The sequence below is a fragment of the Argiope bruennichi genome, chromosome 6 (assembly GCF_947563725.1).
Source record: "Argiope bruennichi chromosome 6, qqArgBrue1.1, whole genome shotgun sequence".
In the NCBI taxonomy this organism is placed as follows: domain Eukaryota; kingdom Metazoa; phylum Arthropoda; class Arachnida; order Araneae; family Araneidae; genus Argiope; species Argiope bruennichi.
Genome location: NC_079156.1, coordinates 66,181,861 through 66,203,974, shown reverse-complemented (window position 1 = coordinate 66,203,974; position 22,114 = coordinate 66,181,861). Strand labels below are relative to the sequence as shown.

At 28.4% G+C, this 22,114-nt stretch overlaps 1 protein-coding gene across 4 annotated transcripts in view; it reads left to right on the top strand.

The window, feature by feature from the left end:
- The first annotated feature begins 3,371 nt into the window (after positions 1-3,371).
- The window catches only part of LOC129971050 (retinal-binding protein-like), a 65,802-nt gene continuing 47,059 nt past the window's right edge, over positions 3,372-22,114 (top strand). For 2 of the 4 annotated variants that reach the window (XM_056084519.1, XM_056084517.1), the window contains exon 1: positions 3,372-3,462. In XM_056084519.1, the coding sequence (XP_055940494.1) occupies positions 3,445-3,462 (18 nt within the window). In that variant the 5' untranslated portion in view covers positions 3,372-3,444. Of the gene's footprint in view, positions 3,463-18,725; positions 19,084-22,114 lie in introns of those variants that run through there. The other 2 variants (XM_056084520.1, XM_056084518.1) reach the window with 2 other exon arrangements.

Below are 22,114 nucleotides of genomic sequence, written 5' to 3'. Positions count from 1 at the left end.
TCCGAATTTTTTCTATCTAGCTTTCTTCCTTTTGTAATTAAGATATATTCTTACAGCCAGACAGACATACTTCATCTCAACAGATTTTATACAAAATTGATAGAAATATGCAAATTTAGTGTAAAGACCGTATACCAAATTTCAACTGTATAGCCCAAATTGTTTTCGAGTTATCTTTGTCTCAGATACATAACATAACGCCATCCTGTGCCCCGGTGCCTATAACACTAAATTATCTAACCAGTTGGATGAGCACAAGATGGAAAAAAGAAAAAAAAGAAAGAAAGAGACGACAAACCATCCAGGGATCTTCAGAGAGAATTCCATCGGTGTCAAATCCTGCACGACTGTATTTAATTTTTGGTGAAGTAATAACTAAATGGAGGGGGAAAGAATACTTAAACAAATGGTGACTATGGGTTGAACTTACAGGGGAATGAGATTACTAACTGAAAAGAAAAAAAAACCCTGATAAATTTCATTGTGAACATCTGTATGACATATATAAGCATATAAACAAACATTGTAGAGTCAGAAATCTGCAGCGTTCGTCAGGGTCCTGTGTTTTGATTTCCTTCGTGAGAACTGCACTTTTGAATGAATAATTTAATTGATTTTGATAAGTGGCATTTTGGTCTCAGTTATTGTGTAGTCTTGAAGAGGTTTTGGTATTTATGAATATGATTTACTATGGAGTGGATTTGCCGCGTGAAGGGGTATTCGATGCAACTCTCCTGTACCATTCTTCCTCGAGACTTGTTTCTGGCTTTCTCGTGTGCCATGAGAGAATCAGTAAGCATAGTCAGGTGGCATAGTGAATTAGGGATCCTATCTCCCAACAGCTACAGGAAGGAGAGTTTGGCCAGATGGAATCTGTGTAGGTATGTCGGAAATGGATTGTGTCCAGTGAAGAAAAGGGCATCCACTCTGTTCCAGTTGGCCGCGTAGAGAGAAACTTTTGGTGTTTTGTTGAGTGGCCTGTTTCGCCTTCTTCCCATTCCGTTTGCCTCAGATACAGGCAGACAGACGGACATTTTCCAAAAAATGTGTTTTTCTCAAGAAAGTTTAAAACATAGAAATTTGTCAAAAATTTCGAGTCCATATTTTTTTTTATGATTACTGTGCTTTCTGTATACTACGTATACGAGAAAGTAAAAAAATGGAGGACAGATTTTATTTTAGAAAAAATATTTAATTTTCAGTCTATTTTTGCGAACTTCTGTTTGTAATTTTACGGACACATCCAGCATTTAGTATAAATTTGATATCACCGAGAATTTATAGATGAAATTCGGAAACCATAGTAAAATTATATCATAATTTCATAGACGATAAAATAATTAAAACTTTTTAACATATTAAAATCGAAATTGGAATAATATCAGAAGAATTGGAATAATGTCATAAATTGGAATTTAATTTTTGAAATTCTAAAGAAATACTCAGATGTTGAAACAAAATTGCCAACTAACATATTAAGACCATTCGGTTGTGAAACATCTTTTTTATTCCAAGTTTTACTAGAACGAAAAAAATGAAAACGTCGGCTACAGCTAAACTAAAGGAAGAAGCAATCGGAACTTGTATCTTAGATTTTTATGGCCATCCATAATTGACTTTGATTCTTGTTCTCAGACGTGTCTATAGCTGCCAGAGCGTAACGTATATCCGCTTTCACAAGGAGCCAAAATCTACGCGCTTTATGGCTCAATTGGAAGAGGCAATTTTGGATCAGGAAAACAAATTCCAGATGAAGTCCGGAACATGATATTATGCTTAATGTGATTCTGGAAATGACTTGTCGAAGGACAAATAAATAGCATTCAGTATTGTAGAATTTATCTGTTGTCTTTTTTATTTGTGGGAATGTTTCAGATGCTAATTAAAGGGAGAAGCGATTCTTTGAGTTAGATAAATGAGATTATTTTCCCTCTAAATTCACGAATGTATCCCTTTTTTTTCACTTTCTCGTATAATTAGTATAGAAAAAGTATAGCAATCGATAAAAAATTCGAACTCGAGATTTTGCGGAATCTTTACAATTTTGATCTCCCTGAGTTCCAAAAACACAGCTTTGGAAAAATGTCAGTCTGTCTGTCCATAACAAAACTAACTCAAAAACGCTTTGATACAGACCGGTGAAATTTTATATCAAATTTGTAGATTTCTGTCAAATGTTGAGCAAAATCTGTTCAGAGGAAGTCTGTCTGTGCGGCTTGTTCAAATATAATTGAACACGATAATTGCAAAACGAAGAGAGCTAGACAGATAAAATTCGGTGCACATATTTAACATCTTAAGTATAGACACATGTCAAATTTTGAGTCAAATCCAACTACGTTTCACTGTCTGTCAGTCTGTTCTTTCAGAAATACGTAAACATGATAGTTCAAAAATGCATATCACTTACAACCATATTTGGATTCTGAATTCCAGATAACTAATATCTTATAATTTCAATAATAGTAAAAACTATTTAATGAAATTTTTTGATTCTAATAATCTGCAAGAATTGAAAATGCAATCAAATAATGAAAAATGGTGATAGCAAAGCGTAAATAACATCAAATGCCCCCCATGTTTCGAAAACACATTGCTTTATTATTATTTTCGAATGAATATTATTTATTATTTATGTCAGGTAGTTCTATAACAGGTGATATTACTTCCCTTTTTATTGATTGACATCATCAAGTATTCTAAAACGAGGGTTGCATCGCTTACTAGTTATTCGAAGAAAATAAACCCTAAAGTTAATGAAAATTCCCACGCAAAATATCATTCAGCAGTTATTAAAAAAGTTTGCATACGTCTATTAATATATTGTAAATAAAAGAGGCTCACATAGCTTAGTGCATATTAAATTTCTTAAAGATTGCTTTTCTAGCATTATTAAATTTCTACATCCAAAATAAATGTGCTGTAAACAACGCATTTTCATAATTTCCTTGATTGTTTTGATAGAAGATTTTCCCGCAAGTAATTATCAATCAAAACAAGAAATGAATTAAGGTCTTGTATGAGCACAGGATTTTATAATTCGATTCCATTAATACGAAATATATATATGAAACAATAGGCATATTTATAAATTAATCTAGATATCTTTTTTGCAAATAAAAAAATGTTTAAATATAGCGGATTTTTTTTAATTTTATTTATTTTCTAATTTATTGTGTATGCATCCTCTATTGAGATAACGTAAAATTGGTTATTCAATTAAATGTGAAACGTGACTGTAACCTCAACTGAATAAACTCGATTAAAATAAAAGATTTTAACATTCAATTTGTCTTGGTGAATCTGTCTATCAAACTTTTAAGGAAACATCCTATCATCAGGGAAATAAACGCATATTAATATGATGTAAAGGAATCTACAAACAGATTTTCGCTCTTTAGTATTTCCTATTAGGCAGAATAGGCAACTGCGAAAGATAGCTGCATGAAAAGGGAGTTGCAGGTAAGTTAATTTAAGAGATGTTACCAGCGAAATTACTAAATAAATAAATTTGTAAAATAGATTCTTTCAATTATAAAATACTGCGACGAATTTATTACATTAACCAAAATAATTGGGCATGTTACACCAAATTGCTAAATAAGTAAATTTTTAAATGAATTCTATGAATCATAAAATACTCTGACGAATTTATTACTTTTACCAGAGTAATTAGGTATGTTACTCCAAATTACTAAATAAATAAATTTGTAAAATCAATTCTATGAATTATAAAATATTCTGAAGAATTTATTACTTTAACCAGAGTAATTCGGCATGCAACTCCAAATTACTAAATTAATAAATTTGTAAAATGAATTCTATGAATTATAAAATAGTGTGACAAATTTATTACTTTAACCAGAGTAATTGGGAATGTTACTCCAAATTACTGAATAAATAAATTTGTAAAATGAATTCTACGAATTATAAAATACTCTGAAGAATTTATTACTTTAACCAGAGTAATTCGGCATGCTACTCCAAATTACTAAATAAATAAATTTGTAAAATGAATTCTACTAATTATAAAATACTCTGAAGAATTTATTACTTTAACCGGAGTAATTCGGCATGCTACTTCAAATTACTAAATAAATAAATTTGTAACAAAAAATTCCAGGATTTATAAAATACTCTGAAGAATTTATTCCTTTAATCAGAGTAATTCGGCATGTTACTCCAAATTACTAAATAAATAAATTTGTAAAAAAAAATTTCCAGGATTTATAAAATACTCTGAAGAATTTATTCCTTTAACCAGAGTAATTGGGCATGTAACTCCAAATTACTAAATAAATAAATTTTAAAATAAAATCTATGAATCATAAAATATCTGACGAATTTATTAATTTAACCAGAGTAATTGGGCGTACTTCTAGATATTTCATTACTTTTCTTTAATTATTATAATATTATAAACACTGAACTTCTACTATGTTAACATTAGACATAAATATAAATACCACGCAATTCATGAATCAGTTATAAAAGGAAATGTTTGTGCGTGTCCAGGCAAATCCTGACATGAAATTTGGCACACAGATAATCATAATTGTGACTCAAGGCATTTTGATACCCGAATTTTAAATATAAAACCGTTTATTTAATGCTTTGAGTTGTTTTGGATGATTTTTGAAAAGTATTTCCTCGTAATATAGCTGTTGATGGTTCCGGATAAAAACTTTGCATTATCAAAAGAATTAAACAGCTGACATTTAAAAAAAGTTTGTTTTAAATCTTTGACTTAAATTACAGAGTTTTAAGAAATATTTGAGAATTAGTCACTTTTCCCCTTAACAAAATTCCTACATCCGACATTCTATTTCCATTAATATTTCATATTTTTTAAGTGTTTATTTGAATCTTTATCTTTAATTTAAAAACAAGAACGTACTTTCATTGTAAACGTGATAGCTAAAAAAAAAGCAAAGATTTAAATAAATGATTTTTTTTTCGGTACTAAAACAGTTTGTGGCAAATTTTGGTTACAATCAGCCGAAAATTAAGAATTTAAATTCCATGTTCGTTTTACGTTGCTATACTACAGAAGAACAAAACTCCCATGTGAGACTCTGAAAATAAAATTCTGAGCACATGTGATGTTTTATAGCCTACTTGAGGATAGAAATAGAGTAGCGAAATAGATATAAAATCTAAAGAAAAAATATTTATATGATTGAGACTTTTGTAATTGGATAAATGATAATTACTTGTTTCAGAATACAACGCACGGGCTTTATTAGAGAAATATCGTACTAAAATCGAATAAAAGAGGATGAAAAACTGAGCGATTTTTCATTGCACGAGTCATATTTTTCTCATCCATCATAAAAAATAATTCACTTACTCCTTTTAGCTTGTGTTTTTTCTATATTTCATCAGATTTATACTTGTAAGCTAATTTGCATTTGAACTTTTCAAATAATACTTTATAAATAAATTGTAAAGTATACGTTAAAGAAGAAGGGAAAAAAACCCAAAAAGAATCGTCAGGAAATTATCTAAACACAACTTTGATGCAAAATATTTTTTGCGACGATTTTTTGTTTAAAAAAAATATCAAACTAGATAAAAAAAATCGTTTGATCTTTTCAACCATTCGAGTATTCTAAAAATGCATAAGGAAATTTTGGAATTTGCATCGAAAAAAGATAAACTTGCGAATTTAAATGGCGAAATAAATAATGCAAATAAAGTTTTTCATCTTTTTAGACACAAAAGGATATTTTAAACTATTGGCATTTGACCATTTTTATTTTTGGGCCAAACTTTTGTATATACCAAGAGTTATTTATGTTTTGCTCTATTACAAGATGCGCATTAAAAAATGTGAGGTATTATTCTACAAATAACAGAAGAACAATAAAATAAAGAAAGACAAAAAAATTAATCTGAATTTTTACGTTTTAATTTCAGAGAGAAATCAAAATATTTTAAACAATTGTTAGCTCTGTTATAGCCATACAAGTTTCTACAATTATCCATATTGAAAATATAACTAATTTTACAAATAAAGAATTACATTACAAGAAAATTCTTAATGGACTAAAGATTTAAAATCTCATATTAGGAAATGAACTAGGATAAATAAGTAATCGATTTGAGCATTTGTCTGTTTTCAACTTACAACCTAATTGCATGATGGCATAATGCATTTCTCGAAACATTTTTATCTTTTAAATAACCAAATCATTGAAAATTATTTCAATTCTGAAACTATGAATTTAACTGTTAGAAGTACCATTTTTTGTTGCTTACTTTCTGTGCAGTTACTTAATCGTAGCTACTTATTTTCAAGAAATATTAATAAAATTGTTTTATTTTAGAAGGGCTGCTTAAATATGTAAGTTTGACCAAGTTATAAGTAATTTTTTTTTCAAATTATATAGTTAATCACCTTTAGGGGTCAATCGCTTTACCGGAATTATTAACTACATAAAATTTCAATTGAATCTTTTGTACACAATTTAATTGCAATGACTTCTTCAACAAAATGTTTTTATACTTCAAATTTTGATCGCCATATAACTCAAAATATTTTAGATGCTTTATGCAGTTACGAGTGTGTGTATCTTACTATAGGTCTCTCTAATTTTCCATTATTTTATCTAAAATTTGTTTAATTTAAAATTGACAATTATGACACTTCAACAAATCTGGTAATATTCTTGCTGAATTACTAAAAAATACCAGCGAGCGCGGTCACCCTAAAACTTTCTCGCATACTTTCTAGTAAAAATGTTCTAAGAAAAACTCAAAAACCAAATCGGAGTATTTCCCTTGTGGAATTGGGAAAAAAAAGGAAAACCCTGGCGTAAACACGACACTTAACGTTAATCCCAGTAAAGAAGCAACATGAGCCTCTATCATAGATTTTATGGCCTTCCTTAATTCTTTAATAGACTCTCGATTTTCGGCCTAGACTAGGGTTATAGCTGTCGAAATGCGAGTGTCTGCCTTTTCACGAGAAGCTACATTTTATCGTTTGATGGCACAATTGAAAGAGGCAATTTCGGATTAGGAAAGTAAATTCCAGATGAAACCAGAAACCTGGTATTAAGCTTAGCATGGTGGTGGAAACGATGCGAAGAACCACGAATAAGATGAATCGAGTTTCGGAAAGTTTTTCTGTGGTTTTCGTTTTCTATGGGGATACTGAATGCTTGTGATATTAAAAAAACGGAAACGAGATTCCAAGAATGAATGGAAGCAACGAGAGTTTTCCAGAATACCTTCTTGTAAATGTTGCAATTCATACCATCAAAAGAATTGTTATTTTTTGTTTGTTTTCAAGCACATTATTTGAAAAATATATAAACAGCGTTTTGAATAGAATAGTAAAAATTTATAAAAATTTGAATAAGAAATTAATTTTTAAAACTAAAATTTTAATTCTGTATACTTGAATATGTTTTATTTAAATTTCATGCACTTAACCACATTAAAATTCATGCATCTAACCACAACAAAATATTAGTTAACACATTGCGTACTACGATCTGCGCGCTCAACGTGCTCTCAGGGCCCGGGTATTTTTGAACGCTTTAGAAGCATCTTGACAAGCAATAGGATGCATATATGCTCATTTAATTTGTATTTTGTATTACATTTACATAAAGTTTTCTTAAACTTTACTATATATTTTATACATCTATTTATTATATAAGATTTTTTTTTACATTTCAAAAAACTTTTTCCTTAAATTAAAACACGAACTTATAAAATGTACAATTATAAAATACTTTATAAAGTACGTTAAATGATCAGCACAGATCTATCGACGTACTGGCTATACTGACTGATTGTTTCTATATGCTTGGAATGTCAACATTCAGTTATTTTTGCTAATCATTTGTCATAAGAATGCGTAAGGCTTCGTTACCTTGGTAACGTAAATTTTTTGTTTTTTACCTCTGATTAGTTATGCATCGATTTAAAAAAAAAAAAAACGAGATATCTCGTGACCCGGTTATAACGTTCGGCCTGCCAAAAATGAGAAATCTCGTGACCCGGTCACAACCGTCGATCTGCTAAAAACGAGAAATCTCGTGACCCGGTCACAACCGTCGATCTGCTAAAAAAGAGAAATCTCTTAACCCGTACGCATTGTGTTAATATAATTAAAATTTTCAAAATAATTTCATTTATTAATTTGAATCCATCTTTTATCCGAATTATAAACGTTATTGAATTTTTGTTAGATAATTGCTTAGTTGTCATATTACGCATTTAGAATTCAATCCTTTTAGATTGACCCTAATACTGGTATTAAGATTGTTCATCAACTGCTTATTAAAATCAATCCAATTTTAATCCAAATATTTACTTTTTTTCTTAAACTTTAGAAGATTTATATATGCCCTCGATAGTATCAAAATCGTTTTCTTGTTTATTTGGGATTTTTTTCGTATATTTGAAACATTTCCATTTTTAGTAAAGAAAGTTTCCTTGGTTGATGAGAAGCATGCGCAATTATGTAAATATTTCAACTGAACTCTATTTGTCCAATTACTTACAAATCACAAAAATGTCTGCTTTTAATATTTAAGCTGGATTATAAATTGAAATCTCAATAATAACGCCTTGGTTGTGTTTTTCAGACCGCTTTGCAGTCTTTCCAACTGCAGATATTTGATTTCGCATAACGAAAGAGGAATTGCAGCGACTTGTTGATAAGTTCTTTTTTTTTCTGGACCGATGGGTCCTATGTTTGAAACCCGATTCCACTAAACTATATCCAAGCAAACAATATTATATATATATAATGATATTTTAATTCTAATTTCAATTTAATTAATTTCCGAGATTTTATCTTAATTTAGCCCATAGTATAAGTATTCTCGTATTTCATGATCCAATTCCACTTTCGGTTTAATTAATTCCTCTGTAAAACTAATGCGCCATCAGTACTATGCATCAAATGAAAGTGATACTTCCGTTGCCCTTGTAAAAGGTCAACATATGTATTCCATCGGCACGTGGGCGGAAATCCTATGTTATATAAGACTAGTAATCATTTGTTTCGCTCTTCTTGACTTCTGCTTTTGTGCCGCGCTGCGCCTTCTTGTATCATGCCTGCCGAGAGAGAATAAAACGAAATTAAAAATGGAACGTCTCGTCTCTGTATTCAATCTGCATTCTGCTTCAAACAGAATATGTTGATAAAATCTAAAGAAAAAGCAATATTAAAAATAAAAATAGAAAAAGAAAAACCGAAAATAAAGTATTAAAAAAATATATGAAGGAAAGAGGAAAACATGAATAAAAAGTAGAGGGAGAGCCAAACAGTGAATGTGCAAAATACTGCAATTCCAAGTAATTTGGTGGTGTATGATTTTATTCCCAAACGAGTAATTAATGTTTTGGCTGCCATGTTTACGCTTGTATTATTCCTTGCATATTTCCTTAAAATATTTTTAACACAGCAGATGGTCGACAAAACTAATGGTTGACTTAATCGCGTTAAACGAATAAAATGTGATATTATCTTGTTAAACATGAGAGAAATAGAAAGAGGATAAAGGTTCATCTAATTAATTTTCTACTTAAAAAAGTACAATTTTTTTCCAAATATTGAAGGTGGATTCTAGAAGATTATCGCCTTATAATTTTATTAATAAAGAATTTTTCTCATTTTCATAGCAATCACTGATTAAAACTTTTCGAAATGATTGGCACAAAATTAATGGAAAATAGAGCAAAGAACTTCATTCCCTCTCTAATATACACAAAGAAATGTTTCTCAATTATGGGAAATATATAGCTTAGCTATATTTTAAACAGAATTATGTATTACCTAATTTTTATATCAGGAATTTCTATAACAAGTAGCATTTTTTTCCATATAATTGATAAAGAGATTTGAAGTCACCACGTACCCTGAATCCATCATAAGAATTATTCAAAGAAGGTAATCTCTAGAGTTACTGAAAATTATTGCTTAAAATATTATTCAGTAATTATTAAATATCATTGTATGCATATATCAACTTATTGCAAACAAACTCACATAATTTGTTTCCTCACAAAATTTGCAAAATATTAAAACTTTAAAAAATTTGCTTTTCCAATCTTATAAATTTCCAAGACATAAAATAAATTTGGTGTTAATAAGTGATTCTGATTATTTTCTAGAATTTTCTTTATAGAAAATGCTTTCCGTAAATAATTATCAATCGATTTCAAAACTAAATTCGTAATTGGTATGCTTAAGTGTTTTAATTTACTTTATGACGAATTAATGAGTGTTTTAATTTACTTTTTGACCTCATGTGCTTTTATATTCTCTTAAAATTATGTGAGCATCATATATACATTGTAAGACTTCTTGCAAATTGATGTTAGACAACATTTGCAGATAAGTATGTCTTGTGACTAGGTCATCACCTAAATTGTTTCCACCGAAGAAAAAAAATTAAATATTCATTATATCTTGATTCTAGCCATCTGTCAAACGTTACTAAACAGATTCAAAGTTCTAAAAACGATTTTTATCTGATACTTGAATGGAACATAATAGAATTATTTTATATAGTTTATTAATATTTTGCAAAAATAAGACGCATAACACGACACGTGCAAAAAAAAATTCTTAAATATGCGCAGATACGCATGTCAAATGGCACCTTTTGAATGCACTGAAATAAAAATAATTTACATTCATTGTATCTTTTTGCGACTATCTACCAATAGAATTTATAAAACAGTTTAATATCCTAGAAATCAAGATTAAACTTAAAGATTTAAAGAAGCTTTCTAGAAAGGTTTTAATTCAAAATTTTTCCTTTAAAAAGTTCAAAGCCTGGCTTAATTGAAAATTTTTTCCTTGTTGTTTCGTGCTGTGAAATCTTAGCACGGTATGAAATTTGCATGTATTAATGCAAATTTTTATTTATAGCAGTTTAGGTTCTTAATGTTTATTTTATGTCTAAGAATACATGCCGAAATTAATCTGGAGAGTTTATCATATCAGCTTTCAATATTGAAACAATGAAAACTAATATAATAAATATTATGGTTAGTATTTTTCAACAAAAATTAGACATCATGTGGTATGAATAAGAATATCACTTTGACGTTATCTCTAATACGACAGAAAACACATTGAAATTTATTAAAATAACTTGTTTTACTACAAAATGCATAATGATAATTATAATTTAAAAAATAAACATATCCAATTATAATAGTCTTAATACAATTAAATAATATTCAGAAACTTCCCCAGCAACCACTGTTTATTTAAGGTAGCCGACTACGTTCGAAGCAATATTTTTGAAAAATTGGATTTTTTAAAAACTATTTATCGTTTTTAGATGTATTGTCAATTATAAACACTATATATACAAAAAAATTATTTGGAAATATAATATATTTTGAGAAATAGGAAAATGTGTAGTAAATTTCGATGAAATTTAACCTAAACGGTTAACACTCTACACAAAATTGTAATGCAGCAATCCTATTTTTCTTTGTACACGAGTTATAGAATATAATGATGAATGAAATGAACCCAAATCTAAGAAACATTTTGAGATGAAAAGAAATTATGGGTAAAAATGTACGTATATATACATTTTTTTCCATAAATTTACAACTTCATTTTTCTAAAAACACCTATAAATGAAAAAATATTTCACCAACAATAAAACTTTTGGTTCATTTCATTGCCCACAGTATTTAAAACACACGCTGAAATTTTTATGTAAATACCTCTATTAGTTTTTGAGATATCATGTTAACGGTGGATAATTTTTATAAAAATTAAAGTTTGAGAAAATTGAAGTTAAAAAAACATTTTAGCTAAAAAAAATTGTTTAAAATTCTCCTGGATGATAGATCAGACCTTCCTTTTTCTAGAAAATACTATTTTGGAAAGAGGAAAGCCTGAACTACAAGAAATAATAATAAAAGAAGAATTCGCCAATGTGGTCGAAAACCAGTGTTTTCAACGTAGTCGGATACCTTAATAGTACCAGAGAAATTTTTTTTCTTTTCTTGTAAAATCGTGTGTTTTTATAGAAAATGTTTAGATACGAATAACTTACTGATTACCGAAGAATATTTTTCAATTTTACTGCATATAACCTGGTTACTTAAATAAAAAAAATTGTGAGTGCAATTAGTTTAATATGTTAATGGAATTGGTTAACACAGTAATTGGATTGTTGCTATTGGATGTGAGCCGAACGTATTCATATTCGGATAATGTCACATAGCGCCATCTAACAAAATTTTGAGGTAAAAGTTGGTTATCATCCTATGGCAACAATACAAGAAGCAAAAGATATACGAGATGGCGCTTTATGACATTGTCAGCATGAGCACAGATAAAAAAAAAGGCTCTTACAGGTAGTGATTAAAAAAATGGTTGTTTTTTGTGCATGTAAAATCGCGTGTTTTCAGGAAATGCACTTATATAGATAAACTTAAGAAGCAAAACCTTATCTAATATGTATATATATAATTATTGCTCGTTTAAAGTTATAACATTATGTCGAAATCTTTTTTTTTCCATTCCAGCTTTAAAAAACTTGTGGTGGTAATATTATAAGCCAGATAACAACTTCCGGAGAAGAGAGTACTCTTTTGCCTAGTGGTTATGTTACGCGGCTACGAACCCAAACGTTGCGAGTTCGAACCTCATACCTCTTCATTAGTGACCTCGGACGCTGAACCTTCAACCTTCATACAGCTGTTGTGGCGCCATCTACCCGCAACTAAAAAGTCGTCAGACTCACTTGACGCAGCAAACTAAAAGTCGTCAGACTCACGTGACGCAGCAACCCAAAAGCCGTCAGACACATTTGACGCATCAGCACCACACACGCTCGCCATAACGCTTGGCGCTATTCAACTGAGTAGGCTCATTAAGACAACAGCTACTAAATATATCACCACTCAACGCCATATCGTTTGTCTCCCCTTCGACTCACTGGAGGGAGAGTACTGTGGTGAATTGCATATAAGCCAGTAACAGCGCTTCTACCCGAACAGCTGTCTTGGTAAAATCGGTTAGTTACTGGACTGCTAACCTAAAGGTCCCAGGTTCTATCCTAGCGCGTCTCAAACCGCTAAAAACTTATAGCATTCGCCACCAACTTCGAAATATCAGAAAAAATTCCTTCGATCATTAAAATTCCATCATTTTTTTCCATTCTATCATCAATTCCATAATCAAAAGTTCTCAGATAAGAGAGAATGTTGAATCTTAGTAATAGTTTTAGTAGTGTACTTTATGTCCTATCTGTTTTCTCGGTACGGGCTGCCATTGAAAAAACATTTGAATTATCTCAATCAATACTCACTAGTACTTTACAAACTTTTGATTACCGTTCAGTACTTGTTTGTGAGTGTAGTTATAAATGTGTTTTTTCTGCAAAAAAGTGAAATTTCAGAAAGATTATATATTTTTTATTTTCTCATAAACGTAGTATAGGAAAAGTATTGTAATCGTCAAAAAAAATCGAACATGAGATTTTGACGAGTTCTAGAACCATCCTGAGTTCAAAAAACACATTTTTGTAAAATGTCTATCTGTCTGTCTATCTAAGAAAATTCAAAACTAGGACTTGAACTAGGCGGTTGAAATTTGTTATTCTGTCTTAACATCAAATTTGTAGATTTCTGTCAAATTTTGAGTCAAATCTGTTCAGAGGCAATCTGTCTATCCGGTTATTCGAATATAATTTAACACGATAATTAAAAACAAAGAGAGCTAAATATATAAAATTTGGTACACAGATTTAACATTTATAGTGTAAATATCTATCAGCTTTTGAACCAAATCCAACTAAGAATTGACTGTCCGTCGGTCTATACTTTCAGAAATAAATAAACGCAGTAACTCAAAAACGAAGATGCTTAAATATATCAAATTTGGGATGGGATTTTGTAACTACAAGTCTAGTTTTGTGTCAAATTTTCATTTTAATCGGTTGGTAAAAACGTGTCTAAAACAAAATTCGATTTTTTAATAATATTAACGCATGCCAGGTAATAATCGCCAAGGATGGCATGATAGATTCCGTCAAAATACTAAATTCACGCCAAAAAATACTTCGTAATTATTGCACGCCAAGCCATCTGAAGGGTTCTCTAGAATAACACTTTTTTTAAATAGTATTCGAGAACATTTTGAGAAGACACTCCTGCTTATTTATCTTATTGTCTATAGATATTAAAAATTAATGTAGAATAAAATTACGTAAAATAAAACACCTATAGTTAAAATGTTTTTGTTTTTAGTGCTATAATAGAAAAGGCTATATAAGATATGATTAGTTCCTTTACCCAGTCCCCCAAAACTTGAGAAATAAATAAAAAAAGAAGCATTTATTTAAAATTTAAAGAAAATAAGAAAAAGAAGTAAGTATTTTTAAAATTTAAAAAGCTTTTTTTTTTTTTTTTTTTTTTTTTTACCAATCTTCATATTTCTTAATAAATCTACGGAATTGTCTGAAATATGTAGATAAGTTGTAACAACTTCTCTGGGAAAGATTTGACACATCAGAACTCCCAAGATTTTTCTTCCTTTATGTTTGATTAACGTGGCTAGACTTTCGGCTTTTAATTTTAACATGCACCTTCAAGAATCAGATCTCTCCCTAAGGAACCGACTCACCCCCTCCTTTGAACGAGTCTATCAGAGGTTCACTTAACATAAAAATAATCCTTAAGACCCAACTCGTAAAGAAGCAATGGAAAAAGAATATGATAAGATAATGAATAAGAAATGAAAACAAAAAGATAGGATAAGAGAGAGGTAAAATTTTAAGAAAATAAAATCTAAAAGAGGAAATAATAGTGAAAGAAAGATTTTGAACTTACACAAAGAAGAAAGATTTTGCTCTTGCATGAGGAACTACGTACAGGAGAATATGCACAAGAAAAGAATGACATTGAGTAGGACATTAAAGATTTGACACCTCTATTTTAAAGCAGGAACTCAATCATCAGGACAATGAAGTCTGAACCATTTTTAAAAGGTAAAGATTATGCTATGATGATACAATCGTTTACGCCAGGTTGACAAAGGTTTAGGGTTTTATTTTATTATATTTTTTACTGGTTCTTTTCTAACCTCTATTTTCCTAAAAAAAAACTGTGTCCGTCTTTTTATTTTAAAGGGCTGTCAGAAATGATGACTGTCTGAAGTAGATAGGTGCCTGAAAACGTCAGAAAAAAAAGAATTTTGGCTTTGATTTTCTGACTTTATTCTCTTACAGTACTCAAAGAGGAAACGTTTATATTTTTAGAAGCATTGGTTTATAGATGTTATAGATTATTGGTTTATAGAAGAAATAAAATGTAATTTTTTTCTATTTTCTTTTTTTGTGGAGCAGATTACTTATTGGTGTATGTTCATAAGATTAGACATAAAATAACAACTCGATTATCCAACATAAAATTTTAAGCTGCAATTCGAGAAATTCCGTAATATTTTTATAGGATTCAGACAAATATTCATGAATATTTCGCGAATTTTTTGATTGAACTGTATCGTGTAATTTCATTGCTATATTTCAATGTCTATTTGAATTATAGCATTCTCAGAGATACAGAAATAATTACAAAAATGTGTTTATCGAAATCAGGTACATAATGCCTCAAAATTTTAAGCGTAGATGTTTTGATAATTATGAAGAGACAGTAAAAATTGTAAGAATTATTATTAATCAAAAATTAAAGCAAATAAATGGTACCTATTATTTTTAAGTCCTAGGATAGTTTCCAGTTTAAATTTAAAAAAAAAAACTTAATTACTATTATCCAACATAATGGCAATCAGAAAATAAACAATATTCTACCAAAATTTTTCCCATTGTGGCAACATATTTAAGATCGAATTTCTCACGAATTACCGATCGAGAAAACCAATATATCTCGGTGTTCCACATTTCTATCAAAAAAGACGATCGTGAAAGTAATTTATTTTATAGGCACATCCATGAGATTTTTTTTAAAATAAAAAATAGCGTCCGTGAAAAACACTTTCTGTTTACGATTATGATCTCACCGTGTTATGGAAATATTGCACTGAGGCGACTACATAAATATTAATGTGTTTTGATTTGCCAAGATGTCTCTACAGCCAACCCAATCCATCAAAATGAAACTTAAAAGATGAGAATTTATATGTAAACTACTACCTCAAAAAATCGATGAAGTGCTGATTATTCTGAAATGTGTTTGTTAAATATTTCACAAAAAAAAAAAAAAAAAAAAATGTAACGTTGTTCGTTTGCAAAAGAGTTTATTTTCAACTTCATTTAATAAAAATGAATTTCAGATTTTTGAGCGATGTTAAAATGCGAATCAAACTTTGAAAATCGATTCCACATGTAAATCACTGCTAGAATGATTTAAGGAATGAATAATTTTCTATAAAGATATACTCACAAGTAAAAAGACTTTAAAGTCCGGAATGATAATTTTTGAAAAATAAACCTGATTTTTCTATGTGCGGTTAATGAAAACATAAATTTTGAGAACAATAGTATTTAATACATTGCAGAAAATGTAATGATAACTCATATAAGTACAATTTAAATGTTTTTGAAAATATTTATCGTTTAAAAAATTTTTTAAACATCTGATTTTAAGTGTCATTCGAAATTGTCGATGCAAATTTTCAACAATTAATTCTCTGATATTTTAAGTATTATCTATTATTTATTATGATAATGTCAAAAATGAGTAGCAATTTATTTGTTCTAATTCTTAATTCCATTATGTTTTTTTAATAAAATGCACATTAATTATCATCTAATACTTATACCTTGATAATGTGAAAGATGATGTTATTAGTGAAATATTTAATTTGTACTGTATATGTCATTTGTTATTTTATAAGTACAATTTTTTTTTCTTTTATGTAGTCATCATTTTCTATTTAATAAGTAATTTCACAAAAAAATGTTAATGAAATTTGAATTTCAGGGAAAAAGGTTTCCTTTGTAGGTTTAGAAATTAGGACACATTTGTAGTAATAAACATGTATAGTGGTGTGTTGTGGTTTTCTAAGGGACTGCCCGGTTTTAAATACTCTATGTTTAAGCTTCACAAACACAGCTGCACTACAAAATTCACAAACACTTATTACTACAGACACACATAGAAAATTAGGTTAAATAACAGTATGATGGAGGTATTCCACGGTTTCCAGCCGAAAGCATTCGGTGTTAGCGCAAGGGTTGCGCATGGGGAAAAAGTCGACTTCAGGGTGCAGGTATGCCGTTCAACTGGTCGTTTTCTTCAAAACGCCACAAGGGGGCGCTCTCTTCTCAAGGGGAAAAAATGCTACACATCTACTTTAATAAATAATTATAAATTGTTGAAAATTACGAGCATTCTTAAATAAAGTAAAACGAGTTTCTACTCATTTTATAACATATATTTCTCTTAAGTTAAAAAAAAATTAATTTCAATTTTAGGGTTCAGTTATATTGAATTTTAACTGTGCTCAATCAAACCGAATAAATTCATTCAAGTTAATCAACAATGAAAATAGAATTAATCAAATTTCTTTAAAAAATATTTTAAAAAATGAAAATAAATATCCCTTATTAGAACATTGATGGAATCTCCTTCATATTCTATGTCCAAATATAGTCCAAAACATGTAATATAATAATTTTAGATTTAATTCATTTATATTTCTGAAAATAAAAATAATTAAAAAATATTAACTATAAAATTCGAATATCGCTCAAAAATTAAAGCATTACGAAAGCTTTGAATTTTTTAAATTCTTTATTTTATTTGATTGGCATTTTTTATGAGAAAGATACCATCTGGAAATTGTTCCATCATGCATATCTTAAATTGATGAAAAACCTAATCATTTTACGAATGTTAAGAATATTCCGAAAGCCAAACATTTTTATAAACTTGAAGAAAAAAATAATTTTTCGGTAGCTTTGTAGGCAGTTAGAAATCTAAAAAAAAAAGTTCAGCATTTATTTCGATTCCTAAATTTATCAATATACAATTTTGTAAACATATTTCAAGATTCAGAGTATTTTAGAGTACATAAGAAATCGAAAAATGTTCATATTATCCTGAAAATCAAGAACAAACGATTTTTTTTTGAAAATCAAGAACAAACGATTTTTTTTTGAAAATCAAGAACAAACGATTTTTTTTGAAAATCAAGAACAAACGATTTTTTTTTGAAAATCAAGAACAAACGATTTTTTTTGAAAATCAAGAACAAACGATTTTTTTTTTTGAGTTACGCTTGATATATGTTTTTCTTTTTATTTGAAAAATATTTCTTGAAATTATAAAATATTTTTTGAATGACATATTTACTGTTAGATTATTTTTCCGAGAATTCCTTATTTTTTTTTCTCTATTTCTGACTTTACAAACTATTTATCAAGCATTACTTCAAAAGTTGGGATGCAAATCTACATAAAATAAAGCGCAACAAAATGTATTCTGACACTTTAAACATTTTTCCTAGTTGATGGTTAATGTTTCCTCATGAAATCAAGAATTGATAAAATCCAGATGCTTCTGAATTGATAAAAAAATTATGTTCATTTGCATTCCGCTATTTTAAAATATAGATACTGCAATTTTGAGATAAGAGGTCAGAGAGATAAGATCTACTACTATCATTAAAAGCACACAAAATGTATGATCATGTGTTGGTTAGCGAGAGTTCGAAAACCTAATAGTTCAAACGTATTACAACATTCAGCTGAAGACGTCGTTAGCGGAAAAAAAAATATAAAGTTTATTGTTGTGTTGGGATTCTAAATGACCACTTCTCTTATAATTTATAATATGCAAGCACTTACGGAACAATGAAACGACATAATGATGATTTCATGATATGCTAGGTCGATGTTTTCCTTATAAATTGAAAAATTCAATTTCAGCTACGTCAAGAACGAGTTTTGGCAACTGTACAAATAGTATAAACAGTCTAGTACTGTATAAATATGAAAATTTCTTCCTTGGAACGTGTTAAACACTCGATATAACCGAAAACATCGTGAATTAAGAAACAAAAGGTTATTTTCTACTGCAGATTGAGTTATATTCACTGATACATTCTCACAGGATTTGGTGAGTAACTTTTTTTCCCCTAAATTTTCTATTATTTAGCAACGGCAACAGCAAAAAATTTTGAACTTCTGATCGAAATTATAGTAACATGTTGATGTTTTAAACTTGTTTTATCTATATTTATTTTATTTTTAAAACTAACTCTATACTCGCCTATTCATTTGTAAATAAAAGTAAAATTCAAATACTTTCACGTGCAATAGTTTCCAATCCTTTTATTTAACACTTGAAAGATTTTGGAACCGTGAATTTAATTAATAATTAGATAGAGAAATAATGTACTCTAATTAGTCAATAATTAGATAGAGTGATAATGTAATGTAATTAGGTAATAATTAGATAGAATAATAATGTAATTAGTTAATTTAGCTGTAATTAGTTACTAATTGAAAGTTTTCGGATAAACGACTTTTTTAATTTTATTATTTTGTGTATACATGTAAAAATTAATTGGAGTTCACACACCAGAACTTTGCAAAATATATTTGTAGTTGTATAAGTATGATGCTTATACTGGTAAACTTTAAGAGATTAAATTTTTAATAAGAGATTAGAAATTTTTTAAAAAAAGGTAGTCTAAAAGATTGTCTGGTCGCAGGCACTTAATAATTCCTTTATTTAACAATTGATGATATAACAAACGTGCATGATGTTTAATGCGGACAATTACTATAAAGAGAATTTTAATAATTATACGATTTAGGTAATGCTTATTTTCTTATTTTCATGCCCGTTGGTATGCAAATAATTTGCAATATCTGTAATTGAGTTTATATTTTTTGCAAATATCTTTAATTGAGTTTACATTTTTGATGAAATATTTTCGTTTTTGTATAGACATAGTAATAAGCCTCCATGTTATTTTAAGAGCTCTGGTATTCAAAAAATTTTTTTTTCGATGTTTAATGAAATACTCAAAAGCCAGAATTTAGATTTCGAGCCCCGATTATATGCTAACATTTGGTAACAGGGAAAAAAAACTTTATGAATTGTTGGCATTGCGAAATTAAAATGATACCGAAAATCAGAAGAAATAATTCGTTCAAACGTTTTAATAATTATGATTTTGAAACCTATGCAATAATATCATAACTCAATAACAGCAAATAAACCTCTTAAGTAGAATAATACCTCAGATCCTAAGCCTAATTAAAAAAAAATAACTATCCATAAGGAATTGCCTCGCCTGCCCTCTTAAAATATAGCATCCCTTTTTAAAAAGTATCCCTTTGAATCCCTTTTAAAAGCATATTTAAAAAATATGGCATCTTTTTAAAATTTGGCACATATTAAAAAAGCGTACCAAATTTTAATTGAATTTAATATCTCAAGTTGGAATTATATATATTTCAAACAATGGGGCATTCAATTTTATGTAGAAATCAGTTGCATTTGCGATTTTCACCATCGGTTTTGTACGTACGAAAAAAGAAAAACATTTTTACAGCCTACAGATTTCTTTTTTTTAATTGCTTAAAATATTTCAAGAACTTCATTTATAAGTAATAATTAATTTATTGCTACAATAAACCTTTAGCATAAAAAGATTTTTAGTTTCATTAATTTGTTAATATATATATATATATATATATATATATATATATATATATATATATATATATATATATATATATATATATATATATATATATATATATATATATATTATTTAGAACTTATCTCTAGATTATGACACACATATCAAGGGACAAAAATGAAATTTCTGGCTTAAAACTTAAAGTTCCAGTTTCTCTTCTGAAGTGCCGGTTTCTTTATAGCCATTCATTGTATTAAGAACTAGTCGCCCTGGGCGACCAATTGGTTCTTTGTTGATATTGGTTATATTTTATTTCAGTCATATAATTTCGATATAATTCCACGTCCATTAATCTGTCAAACTGTCAGGCATTAATCCGTGCTATTTTAATTGTCTCACATGTGTTTTGTTCATTACTTGCATGAATTTTTTTCTGATAGAGAGAAGATTCATTATATCGGAAAACTATTTAAAACGTAAATATCTGGTTAAACCATCTTTCAAATTTCAAGGTATCGTAATTTCACTTCTATATTTGTCTTGTAAACTGCACAGATATTAAACATAATTCTTTTTTTAGCTTTAAATAACGGCAGATAATCGTGCAATGAAATATTTGATAAAACAAGGAAAATGGTTTGAATTTCAGAGTAACAGTGCAATCCATTATTGGAAGTTAGGCACAAAACATCTTTAAAAAAATTGACAAAATTAAAAAAAATCTAGCGATTTTTAAATTTTCATCTTTAAAAAGACATTTTTTAAAATTTCAGAACGGTGTGAACTTTATTTTTATGCAATAATATTTTGTAAACTATTGCGAAAAAGAGCTAATAATTCGCTTAATTTTTAATTAATCCTATTCTAATTGAAATTTTAAAAAAAACCCTTCAAGGCCCCCATTTCCAGCTTCTAAAGATTATATATGGTCAAACTTGGCAGCTTTCGCTCAAATAGAGCGCCAACATACAAATAAACACATTTATCTTAATTATAAACTATTGCCTTCGGCGACCATCTATTTTTAATGGCGACTAAATCGTTTAGATATAACTTCATATTCAAAATACCATAAAAGTGCCAGATATTAAAATTGCGTTATTTTAATTATTAATTACTTTAATTATTATTAATTAATTATATTAATTATTATTAATTAATTATATTAATTATTATTAATTAATTATATTAATTATTATTAATTAATTATATTAATTATTATTAATTAATTATATTAATTATTATTAATTTAGATATTTAATTTAATTACATTTTCTTTGCTCATTATGTACAAGAAACTTTCTATTGGAAACATAATATCATGGCACTATGATATACTGTGTGAAAAAAGTATAAGGACACTAGATTTTTTTTAAATAAGGATTTTTATCTTATTTTTACTATAATTATTTTTATAAAAATTATTTTTTTAGATCATTCACCGAAAAAATATTAGTATCATTACCGTGATATTCAAAAATAAAATATATATGA